The sequence below is a fragment of the Toxotes jaculatrix genome, chromosome 10 (assembly GCF_017976425.1).
Source record: "Toxotes jaculatrix isolate fToxJac2 chromosome 10, fToxJac2.pri, whole genome shotgun sequence".
Classification (NCBI taxonomy): Eukaryota; Metazoa; Chordata; class Actinopteri; family Toxotidae; genus Toxotes; species Toxotes jaculatrix.
The window spans coordinates 564,487-578,928 of NC_054403.1; the positions used below are offsets into that span (position 1 = coordinate 564,487).

The 14,442-nt window shown below is 38.5% G+C and overlaps 1 protein-coding gene and 1 pseudogene across 1 annotated transcript; one reads left to right on the plus strand and one right to left on the minus strand.

Moving 5' to 3' along the window:
• Positions 1–8,170: 8,170 nt before the first annotated feature.
• LOC121188640 (protein rapunzel-like) lies at positions 8,171–8,866 on the plus strand. The gene has a single exon (XM_041048476.1). The coding sequence runs from the start codon at positions 8,171–8,173 to the stop codon at positions 8,864–8,866; it is 696 nt and encodes a 231-aa protein (XP_040904410.1).
• A 2,300-nt stretch (positions 8,867–11,166) lies between these two features.
• Positions 11,167–13,333, minus strand: LOC121188639 (annotated as a pseudogene).
• Positions 13,334–14,442: the final 1,109 nt, after the last annotated feature.

A 14,442-nucleotide genomic window follows, 5' to 3' on the forward strand; every position in this document is an offset into this window, starting at 1 on the left:
CACATATCACTGATATTTCATATTGCAAGCGCCCAGTATTCAGGCAGTTTATCATGTCCTTCAAAAAGGCAATGTCTGTGTTAATTGTTCTTGCAGCCAGAACAAGTCTAGCAAGTTCTCTCATCTTATTCCTGATGTCTGCCCGATGTTGTTTCACTTCTCAATTTTTGAGGAACATTCTCTTTCCCTCTGCGATTATCAGTATGTCAGATTTCGCCAAATGAGTAACAGCGTCATATGCCATGTCCTCCAGAATTGTTTTGAGTCCAGTGGAGACCGTCATGTTCATTGGCAACAACACGGAAGAACTTGCCTGAATTCTTCTTTTCACTGGACGATCATCTTTTACTTGTAGTTTGCATCGCTTGTGATGTCTCCAAAGTTCTGTTTTGACATACATAGCAAAGCAAAACTTGCAAGGCATATAGTCTCTTGCTGATGATACATTCAATTCAATTCAATTCAATTTTATTTATATAGCGCCTTCCACAGTCAAAATTGTCTCAAAGCGCTTTACAGAGACCCAAAGCCTGACCCCAGAGCAAGCACTTAAGGCGACAGTGGCAAGGAAAACTCCCTTTTAACAGGAAGAAACCTTGAGCAGAACCTGGCTCAGATGGGGGACCGTCCTGCCGATGGCCGGGCTGGGTGAAAGGAGGAAAAGGAGGAAGATAGGACAGCTAGGAATGGAGGAGAGGGGGAGAAAGACATGCAGCATAATACAGACAGTGTGGGTCAGTATTTACATTACAGTTAGTGAACAGTTATTGGATAATGTGTGCTCAGCAGATTAGAATTATGAAACAGAGCACGGAGGCAAAAAGCTGTCATGACTGGTAATTATTTACATTACAGTTTGCAAAGAATATTAATCAAATATTTATCTGTAGCAGAATGGAACATTAAACATGTTAGAAATAGATCATTGTAAACAATAAACAGCAGCAGGTGGGTGGAGCCAGGACCATAGGACAAGCAGCTCCGGAGCCAGAGGTACCTGCAGAAAGGTACAGAGAAAGAGAGACCAGAGAGAAACAAGCACAGGACTACGGGACAGAGAGGACACAGAGTTAATGACATGTAATAAAGGCTAATAAATTTGAGAGTGGGTCTGAGGAGAGAAAGAGAAAGAAGAAGAAGTGCGCAGTAAATCATGGGATGTCCCCCAGCAGCCTAGGCCTATAGCAGCATAACTAGGGGATGATTCAGTTGCCTGAGCCAGCCCTACTAAGGGCTATATCCTTAACTGTAACAGTGTCTATAGAGATAATTGTGACTAACTATAAGTTTAATAAATAACTAGGACTGTAACTACAACTAATTATAAGCTTTATCAAACAAGAAGGTTTTAAGCTTTGTTTTAAAATTAGAGAGGGTGTCTGCTTCCCGAACCCAAACTGGCAGTTGGTTCCATAGGAGAGGGGCCTGATAGCTAAAGGCTCGGCCTCCCATTCTACTTTTAGAGATTTTGGGAACCATAAGCAAACCTGCATTCTGGGAACGAAGCAATCTGTTAGGATGATATGGTACTATCAGCTCTTTGAGATATGAAGGAGCCTGGCCATTGAGGGCCTTATATGTAAGGAGAAGGATTTTAAAATCAATTCTGGATTTTACAGGAAGCCAATGAAGAGAAGTTAGTACAGGAGTAATGTGATCTCTCTTGCTAATTCCAGTCAGTACTCTCGCTGCAGCATTTTGGATCAGCTGGATGCTCTTTAGAGAGTTAACTGGACATCCTGATAATAGGGAATTACAGTAGTCCAGCCTAGAAGTAACAAAAGCATGGACTAATTTTTCAGCATCACTCTGCGACAGAATGTTCCTAATCTTACTGATATTGCGCAGGTGAAAGAAGGCGGTCCTAGAGACTTGTTTTATATGTGAGTTAAAGGACAGATCCTGATCAAAAATAACTCCAAGGTTCCTCACAGTCGTACTGGAGGCTAAATTAATGCCATCCAGAGTAACTATATGATTAGATAAACTGTTTCTGAGGTGTTTGGGAGCAAACAAAATAACCTCAGTTTTGTCTGAATTCAGAAGAAGAAAGTTACAGGTCATCCAGGCCTTTATGTCTTTAAGACATGCCTGAAGTATGGTTAACTGATCTGTTTCGTCTGGTTTCATAGATAAATATAGCTGGGTATCATCCGCATAGCAATGGAAATTTATTCCATGCTTCCTGATAATATTGCCTAGGGGAAGCATGTATAAGGTGAACAGTATCGGTCCAAGCACAGAACCCTGTGGAACTCCATGACTTACTCTGGTATATATGGAGGGATCATCATTAACATGAACAAACTGGTATCTATCTGATAGATATGATTTAAACCAGCCTAGTGCTGTTCCTTTAATCCCAATAACATGTTCCAATCTATCCAATAGGATACTATGATCAATGGTGTCAAATGCAGCACTAAGATCTAGCAGGACAAGTATAGAGACGAGTCCATTATCTGATGCTATAAGAAGGTCGTTGGTAACTTTCACCAGTGCTGTCTCTGTGCTATGATGAACTCTAAATCCTGACTGAAAAACTTCAAACAAACCGTTCCTATGTAGATGGTCACACAACTGAGTTGCAACAGCCTTTTCAAGAATTTTAGAATTAAAGGGGAGATTGGATATAGGTCTATAGTTTGCCAAAATGTCAGAGTCCAGAGAAGGCTTTTTAAGTAAAGGTTTGATAACTGCAACCTTAAAAGCCTGTGGAACATATCCTGTAACCAACGAAGCAACATGGGTTGCTTGCCTTTTTGGTTTTGACATGATTTGTCCTTTTCCAGAGGACAGGACTGAACAGTTATGATGGTAATTTCCCATGTTTCTAAGTTTGCTCAAAAGGCTGTTGTGGATGTCCGATCCTCGCCTGTGTGCAAGTGCCTTAGCCATTTTAGGTTTATCAGAGTGCTTCTGCTTCAGATATCTCGAGATTTTTACAAAAGGTTTCTCACAGAAAAGGCAGTAATTCTTGTCATAGATTCACTGATGTCCATTGTTTGATGACATTTTGACTTGGATATCAGGTTCTTGAAGGTTTTCATCATTGACAATGTGAGCCATTGCCTTTGGGGTTTTTGAAGGTGGTTTTCTCCAGATTACTTTCTTTTCTACTACTTGTTCTTTTGCTTCTGCTACTTGTGGTTCTTGTTCATCTGGCATTTCAAGGGAAACCTGTTGCTCCATGGCCTGTAATGAAACGCATAGTATAGCTTGTTAGTTACTTTGCAAATAATAACAATATTGTGAAATTTGATACTAGCTTATCATAGGCATGTTTCACCAACTCTGTTTATTTAATTGAAATTCTTACCATCATATACATAGACCGTTCCTCTTTGTTGGGAGTAGATGAATCCATCAGATCACTGCAAGTAATCTCTGGCCGATCAATCTTTTGTTTTTGGGGATTACTGCCATGGGATTTTTGAGTCTTTTGCCTTTTCGATGGTGTTTTTTCCTTGGATTATCTCAATTTCTGACACACGTATTAAGGTCACACTGTTACTCACCATGAATTAATGAAAATTATGATGATTCATTAGATTTTCAGACTTACAAGGCATAAATTAGCTATAGGATAAATCCCACAGTTAAACTTTAGGAACACAAATCTCTTCTTCTTACTCTACTATTCTTTACTAACTATCTCCATTTTTGTCATGGATGAAAACATTTTTATAAATACTTGAAATATTAATACTACTACTACTTTATTGCTGGTTCTAATAATTTACAGCCGACCTGTCCTAGAGGATGCTGCTGGTTTGCAGTAAGCTGACGATGGTCGTTAGGCCACAATGGGCTTCAAGCTTGCTAAACAAGTTGCAAAGATGTTCAAGTGAAGGAAACTGTAATTTACCCTGGCTGAATGTTCATAGGAAAGTACCTATTCAACACCAATAGCTTTAAGGACCATGTCTGACATGTTGACATAAATGTGGGGATATTGCTGCACATTGTAGCTTCAATGTCTCACTTTACACTACCTGTCTTTAGTCTCATGAAGTTGGATATTTGTGTCTCAAAAACCAGGACAATGGCTTGTGTTTAAATCTTTCATTTTGATTGCAGTCCTTTGGATTACAGCCACAGCCTGTCTCTGTCACATTCTTGCTGCTTCCAACCTTACAGGTGATTGGTATTGGCTCTGAATGCCTGCCATTTGTTGAAAAATATCAATCCATTTTGATAATGCTGCACCAACACAGAGAGAGAATTTTTGTATCAACATTAATAATGATCAGATGTCATTGGTATGCGTGTTTGCATGAAGAATAACACCATCCCTATATAAAAATATATAAATATGAAAATCCATGCAGACAAAAGTAAAGAATTTACATCTGACCTTTCCTAGAGGATGCTGCTGGCTCTGGAAAGGTTACGACAAACTAATATGATTTTGGCAGTGTCTAAAAGTTAGAATTAGAATTAGTCACGGTCATGTTTTAATCCACCTCTATGTCCATTTCTGCTGAGTTTCAGCAGAAATGTACATATTTGTGTCTTCTCAAATATGATGTCATACTACAGTGATACTTTTCATGACCATGCATGCTTAGGGGGCATCTGCGTCATGTATTAGGACCATTCATTTTCATTTGGATAAGTTTGGCTACAGCAGTTGCAAAAAGGTTCAGGTGCACAAACCTGGGCTTATCCTATTCACTGCCTTTTTTATGAATACTTGACATATTACTATTACTTTATTGCTGGTTCTATTAAATTATTTTCTGAAAGATTTTTTTTAAAAGAAAAGTTACAAAAGAAAAAAGTCCTCTGAAGTAGTGACCTGATCAGGCCCCATGTGCTTCACAGATTCTAACCCTGAGGTAACTAAAGTGTTGTCTTTAGACAATAATGACTGATAAGACTGATAATGAACATGTCAATTTTGATAGATTCAGTGGTATGGGTGTTTGCATGAAGAATAAGACAATACCTATATTAAAAAAAAATGTTTTTCATTTGGATAATTTGGGCTTATCCTACTCAAAGCCACGTGTAGTTGTATTTCTATTTGCAAACAATGGAATACTCTCTAAAGACATTGTAGTGTTTGCAGAGACATAACAGGAAACACTACCATGGCAAAAGCAAAACCAACCATTCACAATTCACACATGGTAGTGACCACGTCTTTTTCTGTCCTAATGTATACATACATGCAGGAATGTGTCCTTTCATACCATTTAACTGGGGACCTGTATCATTTTGTTCTATACAAGTGGGGACTAACTTTTTTGTTCAGCTCCATAAAAATGTTTGACACATCTGAAGACTGATAATGAACATGTCCATTTTGATAGATTCGGTGGTATGGGTGTTTACATGAAGAATAACAGAATTCCTATATAAAAAAAAACATTCATTTTACATTTGGATAATTTGGGCTTATCCTATTCAAAGCCAAGTGTACTTGTAATTCTACTTGCAAACAGTGGAATACTCTCTAAAGGCACTATTGTCTCTCCATAGCCATAACAGGAATCACTATCACTGCAAAAGCAAAACCAACCAAAAATTCACAATTCACATTTATCTGGGGACCTGTATCATTTTGCTCTTTACAATACAAGTGGGGACTAACTTTTTTGTTCAGTTCCATAAAAATGTTTGACACACCTGAAGACTGATAATGAACATGTCCATTTTGATAGATTCGGTGGTGTGCTGAAGGGTAGTTCTATTTTAATAAATAATCAGGCCAGGTAAGTCCAGGTGAAAACAAGGAAATGTTGGTGACATTCTTAATCTTTGTTCTCTGATGGCAGTCTCTGTGATACTGAAAGATAAAAAAAATACCGAAGGTGTTTCTAATTCCTGTGTAACATTCTCTTACGTGGGTTTCATGAGAATTCCTGATATACCAGAAGAGGTGGGCTGTCTGCTCACATGCATACATGTGTGAGCAGAGTGTGTTTGTGTGTGAGGATGGGGGGGTATGCGGCGGGTATGCGGGGGGGGGGGTGATTCACCTGATTGAGAAACACACTGTATCTGTGTTTTCATGCATCAAAGAAAGTCAAGGAAGAGGATTAAGTATATGGAATGTGCTTACCTTGAGAATTCGGCCTTTGAAATTATTTCTTACAGCAATGAAGGCTCCATGTGCACTGACTGCAGTTGGATGATTTCCCACAGTGTTTCTTACCAGTTTGTGAAAAGCCTTAAATAAACCCAATATTGATTAGATACGAAAAAAAGAAAGAATTCCAATTGAGAAAAAGAAAAAGAATATACAGTGGTCTACACACATATTGTGTGTAAAAAAGAGTTTTAATTAAATTATAGGAAGTGAAAAAAATAACAGAAACACCCAGTACTGAGAATATTAAGTACCTAAAAGGAGGAAGAGTACATTGTATCTTCAGAACAGCTTAGCTCTGCAATTATATTAGTAAGTCCTCACATAACAAGAAAAGATATCACGTCATCCAGCTAGAGCATCCTGAGTCTGTTGCTTATCAGAAAGGTGTGAAACAAGATCATACAGGTGAGCTTGCACTTCAGGTGCTGTACAGACATATGTTTTCTTGCGAACCAGGCACTGAAAAATGATCAATGTGATACAGTTTCTCTCTTTTCTCAGGCTGAAATCCATTACAGCAATGTTACTGAAGGCCAACCACTTCAAACAAAACATTTTATATATTATTATAAATATAAATATCTTATATATAAATATACAATACATTTCTGTGGTATCTGGTCAGTGACACTAATTTGGAAGGTGTGAAAACCACAATTAAAACAACACAATGAAAAGAATTCCCTGTCATTTAGTGTCTGTGTTGCAGCCTCTGGTTGGAGTTGTGATGCAGCTGGAAGAACTGCCCTCATCCAATCAGTACAGGGCATGCACAAGTCACTTCCTCGATTTTACTCCCTTATTTGGCAGGAGGGGGCTGTCCCTTTTTTCCTCTAGGGAATAAAATAGTGGAAAGAAGAGTCAGATGGCTTCAGTAGACTGAGAGATACCAACAATTTAATCTCTGGTGAGTAAACATCTGCTGCCACAGTGCTTTGTATTTGCTAATGTGAAGGATGTTTGAATTCTGGGTGATAGCTGAGTCAGCTGGGAATGATGAAAGTGAAGCAAGTGAATGATTATGGATTCATATGTGAGTGTGTGGACAGAAACAGGAAATTAGAGAAGCAAGCTCAAAAACAAAACAGAAGCACATCTTGAGTTAAAGTTAAAGGTGCCAAATAGCTGCTGGAGGTTAGCTGAACTGTTAAAGATGATAAATCAAAGGTCACAACCTGTAACCATTTGTTTATTCCTACTCTGTCTTGTGTTACTACGAACAAAGGCACATCCACTGGTGTCCCAGACTTATTTTTCCAGCAGAACAGGATTGAGACAGATGATTAATATAAAAAAAAATAATTGCAGTTGGATTTGGGTCTGTGGTCTCAGAAACTAACAGATTATGGATATGCTCATCTGTAATACTGCACTTGATTATAAAAGTGCAACAACATTATTTTATAATACATTGTCACAAAATACTTTCATTTGCTCTATATCTGCTGCTGTCCCCTTATCATTTATGATATTTAACTAAATATGTTGGGTTTCAAAGAACTGGTAAATCAAAACAAGTAATTTTAAATAAAGGTAAACTTGGGGTTCAGGAAATTGTGATGGAGATATTTTACTATTGTTTGGACTATTTTTTGATTTATCAAGAAAATAATGGTAAGTTTGATCAATAATGAAAATATTCTTCACTTCCAGCCCTTGTTTCCTCCTCTGCTCACATGTTGAATGTCTGTATATCACTTCAGACAACATAACAACATAAGCCCTCACAATGGTCAACTTGTTGGTAGTAACATTAGAGTGTAAGATGACACTGTTAGCTATATGGTGTATGTGCAGCAGCTGACATGTGGGTTGCAGGCCCAGCGACCTCAGAGTTAGCCAAGAACTTAATTTTTAGGATAATGCAGCATGAAGCAATATTTGACTCTGACCTGGTTTTGTGTTAATGCTCTTGTTTACTATATCCAGAAAGGTTGTGGTCAGATGCTGAGGTACCATGCATGAGTATGGATCCAGTTTTACATAACATATTGTACCGTTTTTTTAATGTCTCCAGCATCCAGACTCACTTTGTGTGGACCTTTAAGTGGCAGAAGAAAAGCACCAATGATGGCTGATCTTGAACAGATGAAGGAAAATGCAGATAAGTTGTTGTTTTGCTTGGAGAAGTTGGCCTCCTTTGCCTCCTCCATTCACCCCACCTTTGGCTTCGTCTCCCCCCTGATCAGGGTGGCTCGAACGGGCCTGACAGATGAGAAAGTCTACGCTCTAGACAAGAACTTCCAGAAAATCCACACCAAGCTAAAGAGCATCTCCCAAAAGAATCAACAATGTCTGAGGCAGATCCACATCAGTGAGGTGAATGAAATCTTTGGTATGTATGAGGAGTATGAGGAGCACATCAAGCACCAGTACGATGCTTTCAATGAAATGGTGAGGAAGATGAAAAAGGATCCAGACCAAACCGAGCACTACATGAAGACCTTTCAGACCGTATACGAGACAAACAAGAGTGACATAAGCCTGGATGTGTACTATCGCGGTGTGCTTGGTACGGGCTCGTTGTTTGGAAAACCCCTGCTGAAGGTCTACCTGGAAAACTGCGATGGAGACCGTGAAATCATGGAGCACCGCTGTTCTTACATCGCCCACCTGTTCTACATGGGCTTCATCGCACTCGGGGGCTACACAACTGTTACAAAGGACGATGAAGATGCAGTCCGAGAGAAGTGGGATAAGAGGGTGAAGGAGATCCAGGAAAAGATGCAGGAAGTGCTCAGTCAGTGCAGAGACAGAACAGCCTGAACATGGACCAACAGAGAGAGGACATCCTCTGAGTTTGAAGGCAACAAGACAGGGAACACTATCTGTACTCTCAGCTGTGGACCAATAAAAAGACAAATTACATTATAATATCAATATATATACTGTATGTATGAAACCAAAGCCATGTTTGCATATGTGCACTAGAGCTGCACCTGTTATTTGCATTGCAGCATTTCGTTATTGTATCAACGTGTTATTTTTTGTTTCAAAGAGACCACTGTATGTTTAGGCTGCTTTGTGTTACATACAAATAAATGCTGATGTTTTATACAATCTCTTCAATTATATATATATATATATATATAAATATATAAATTGTTAGTTGATTAGGCAGTGCATTTGTGAAATTATTTTATCTACGGTACATTAAAGCCAACAATTTATACATTAAAAGGTACACTTTACAAGTCAGGGGGCATAGCTCTGAATTCAAGATGTATGAATAAGATCCACACAGAACATACAAACCCACCTCTTCTAGAAAAACCAGCTCTTCATACATCTGTTGAATATGCCCAAATCCCAGTGAAAAAGAAACTGCTTTCATGACACCAGATAAACAATAAACTATTGTCAATGGGAACAAAAAACTATAATTGGACTTAGAGTTATAATGATTAGATAATTGCCTACCAATCACAGGTAGATTATGTTATATTAATCAGCTTTTTTAAAGTTTCATGCTTTTCCAAGAATAAAATCTTAGAATAATATACTCTCACCAAAAATCAGTAATTGATAAAATATCCCTGTAATGATCCTGGACCTGTTGCTACATAATTAGAGAAGGTACTTTAAAGACTGTTTCAGTTCCAAAAGGCTTGTTTTTCCAGAAGATTGCTCGCCCTGTTATACCCTTCTAAAATGCAGTAGCCTAAACATCCTAGCTCTTCACATCCAGATGAACACTAAAACGTGCACTGGGCCAGTTTCATACAGTGTGTTGCTCTGCAGCCCGCAGAGTCCCCCTCACCGCCATATACGATGAGGGACAAGAGTGAAGCCAACAAAGCCAACAATTTATACATTAAAAAGTTACACTTTACAAGTCGGGGGGCATAGCTCTGAATTCAAGATGTATGAATAGGATCTGCACAGAACACACAAACCCACCTCTTTTAGAAAAAACAGCTCTTCATACATCTGTTGAATATGCCCAAATCCCAGTGAAAAAGAAACTGCTTTCATGACACCAGATAAACAATAAACTTGAGCTTGTGAAAATTTGACATCAAAACATGAGATTCCATTCTTTTGATGGCACAGAGGAAGTCATCATAAGACAGTAACAAAGTCATTAATTCTTGACCTGCCAGTGGTTCCAGTCTGTACAACCTCATGCTGTGCAGCCAAAATTTGTTCAAATCTCCAGAGCATTATTTTAAATTCTAATGGAGATCCTAAAGTTTCCAAAGATACCATATATTGAGTTTGAATAGGATATGTCAAGATGAATTTTGGGAAAATGCATCCAAAATAAGGTGTAAACAAATAACTCAGACATTATGAAATAACCTGATTAATGTAATTAAAATCTAAATATAAAATACAACAATACAATACAAAACAATAATATATTGGCTTTTTACATTAAGCAATTTATATTACCAGCTCTACCCTGTTTGTGAAAAGTGGCAATTTTAATGACATTTGAAGAAATATGAAGGATGAAATAAGGTTTCATGACAGGAAGCTGAGTTTTAAACATTCATCTGATTATTGCTCAGTTTAGGTTAGATGTTTTGTCTGCTTGTATTCATATCCCTGGGACTGCTTACCTCCGCCTTGGCTCAAGCACAACTCGTGATAGCTATTCAAAAAGACACAGAGCCACAAAACCTGGAGGTGACCCCTCCCTGCAAAGTCTACAAACCTCAGTATCAGATGTTTGACTGGCACACATTCTTCCAGCTAGAAAGGAAAATTATTTACCACCATTTACCAAACGACCTGATCAGTGACGTATATTCACAAGATGTGTGAACAAAGCAATTACAATACAATATAAATCAGTTACTACAGCAGTTTATAACTGCACTAATTCTTCCCAATGCCATTTCTGATTTATTTTCATGTGACTTTTATTTTGTTTCCAGTATCTTTGGTGACTGACACAATGACAAGTTTAATCTGAGGTATAATTTAAATCATATATTCATAACAGTAGAACTGAAAGGTTATACCTCGCTATTGCATCCAAGCTACAACTGCTGTATTTGGCATCCTTGATTGTACAGTCATTGATCAGTCTACTGCTCCGTTAACATGCTTGCTTTGGCTCAGACATTAATATTAAAATGTTTGTTCATCTTCTTTCTCAGAGAAGAAATTTTATATTTCAAACTTGCCTTGCTAGAAAGTGGGTTAAAGGCTTGTCTTCTGTTTGTGACCTCTTTTAGCTGGAAATCAATGATCATTTGAATAATGGGAGCAGCAGGGAAGTCCATGCATATGATTCCAAGGCGCTGGTTCAGGTCTGTCTGTAGGTGAGAAAGGTCTGGGCCATGTTTCCTGCAGGTGCAGCCTCCAGGTGTTCGCTCTGCCACTTTTCTTTCACGTGCAGAAGTGTGGGAACCTGCAGGGAACAGCAAATTTTAAATCACCCAAAAGCATTTTATAATCATCTCCAGCTACTTAGATCTTGCAAAAGATCTGGACCAACACAATATTTCTAAATGTATTGAGTCACTTCTCTCTTCTGAGATTAGATAATTCAGATCTATCATATGAAAATTCAATAAAGAGCATTATTCAAAAATAAATAAATAAATAGGCAATTTAAGTCAATTCTGAAAATATTTTAAGAATCATAACTTTTCATACCCTCCAGTTGTCAGCTATGTCCATGGATCCATAGCGCATCCCCGAGTCTGGCCCTGGAAAGTCTTGCAGGATGATGAGCTTCCCTCGGGCCTCTCCCATGGTTGGCACGAGCCGGCTGTGCCACAGCAGGTCCCAGTGAGCATAGCGATGTATGTGGTCCACCACGGCACCGTAGATGTCATAGGTCTCGCTGAACTTGGCTGAGGCCAAGCTCCAGGTCTGGCATTCAGCATACACACCGCTGTACAGGGCCATGGCGTTGTGTGTCCCAGGCATGGTGATCTCAGACAGCAGACGATCATCAGGGATACTGGCCATCCAGGACGGGTTGAGGAACTCCGGGTTGGGTGTATCATCATAGTCAGGTCTCTGAATGGCAGCGTAACTCAAACCAATGACACTAAAATGTAAGAGAGATTCATCAGAAACATATAATAGTGTGAAATAAAACCTAAAAATTGGTCTTTTTGTTCATGGGCAATTATTACTTTTGCACAATTTTATTACCTTGTGTGTTTTAGACATTTCTGGATACATATATTTAGTTGTTAATGTATTCTGTATATTTTTATGCTCATAGCCTTTGATTGTTGATTTTTTTTCCTTTTCATTGTGTGTGTATTTGTTGACCTGAGTGGAGAGCTAAACAATTGCAGGGATAAATAAAGCTGAATTCAATTCAAACGTAAAATAGGAACAGATAGAACTGAGTCTGTTTAGGATTATGTGTGATCCATCTGTGGCATGATTTCAACATACTGACCCCAGCAGGATCATCAGCATTTTCACTGGGCGTCCTCTGATGTTGCTCATGTTGATTTCTCAGTTCTAAGGACAGGGTCTATGATCAGCACAGGTAAAGACAAGAATAATAGAACTAAGCTCAACATTTTATTGAATGGAATCAAAGTGAACAATAAATTCTCCAAACACCCTTAATGTAACCTGTGCAAACATGATTAGCTATATTGACCTCTATGTGGTGTTCGGGTCAAATGGACCCGAACAGGTAAAAGAAAAAAAGAAAAAATAATTGAGTAAACATGCCACAATGTCCCCACACATTTCATATGATGGTCGGGTCATTTTGACCCCCACTTCACCTCACTGAGACACACACACACACAAGATGAAGAAGGAACTCAGTGGTCGCCATTTTGACAGTGATGATGACATCATTGCTGCTGTGGGACACTTTCTGGAGATCCAAGATGCCAGCCTCTAATAAGAAGGGACCTGTATTCTCCATTACTGTTAGACTTAGTGTATGAGAGGGCACTATGTTGAAAAATAACTGTGCTGGGTTTTCTTCGTCCCCAATGTAAATCAACTGCATTTTCAAATTTTTAGAGGTGTATTTCATAAGCAGTGACTAAAACAGTAAGTTTGGTTCTTGTGTTTCTATTGTCGTTTATCACCTGGATTTGCTTTACAGCTTAGGTTAGAATAAGATACAGGTGAAAATCAATTGACAATATCAGTTAAAAAATAATGAACATCAACAAAGACAGTGTTTCATTTTAATTTTCCCTAAATATTAAGACAAATTTAAAAAGAAATCAAATTTTGTACCATTTCCATAAATCTTCGTCTTCCTTTCTTGCTGTCATGACTTTGACCTCTGCACTCCTGATCACTGGATGCTGTGTGATCAAATGCTGAACACATAGATGGGTAGTGCAATTTGACTAGACCTTTAGGTAAATCAATATTTGCTGAATATATGTTGAGAATCAAACATATATTCAACACATTTTTTTTTACATAGTAGGACATTTACATAGTAAAAACATAGTAAAAAATTCTCCTCCACTCATATTCTCTCCCAGGCAATTGCACCTGCATATAACTTAAACAATAAAACTAAAAAAGCACTTTCCCTTCATGAATGTATGTCAGCCAATAAAAAAAGCAATGGAACAGTGGAAACAATTCGATCTTGGTCCAGGCTGAGGGCAACCTCACTTCACCCCTCCAGGCAAATTCAATGGCAGGCTTAAAGCTTTCTAATCCCAAAACTGAACCAAACCATCCACCGCTGCTGTGTCAAACCTGCTGATGTGTCAAACCTGCTGATGTGTCCATATGCTGCTCTCGTGCACTCAACTTCATACCTGAAACCAGGAGATGTTTGTCCTTTGACTGGTCCCGGTGCCTGGAAGTGACGGACAGAGAGAGGGACAGAGAGAAGAGTGGAGGGGTCAGAGACAAAATGACAGAGTCAGTGTGTGTCGACCCGGGATGTTATTATGGGAAATACCATAGAGGAGCGTAGAGGAGTGTGTTTGTGTGTGTGTGTGTGTGAGGGTGGGGGGAGTTGGGGTATTCATCTGGTCACGTCCCTCATTTATCGTGGTTCAGAAACACATTGCATCATCAGATTGACTCAGTGTTTTCCTGCATCAATTGAAATTTTTACATTTTTAAATGATTTCTTACAGCAATGAAGGCTTATGATCATTGACTGCAGCTGGGTGATTTCCCACAGTGTTTCTTATCAGTTTGTGAAAAGCCTAAACTAAACCAAATATTGATAAGTAAGAATTCCATTGGAGAAAACAGAAAAAAAGTAAGAAAGGTCTACAACCATATTGTGTGTAAAAAAAATGATTGAGTGTGTGTGTTGTGACACAGTTATCTTTATATATTTTTTTAGGTTTCTTCAAAGTCTAGAAACAGACTTTAACCTGAGAAGCCTCCTCTGTCAGAACATGTCCTCCACATTGCATTTT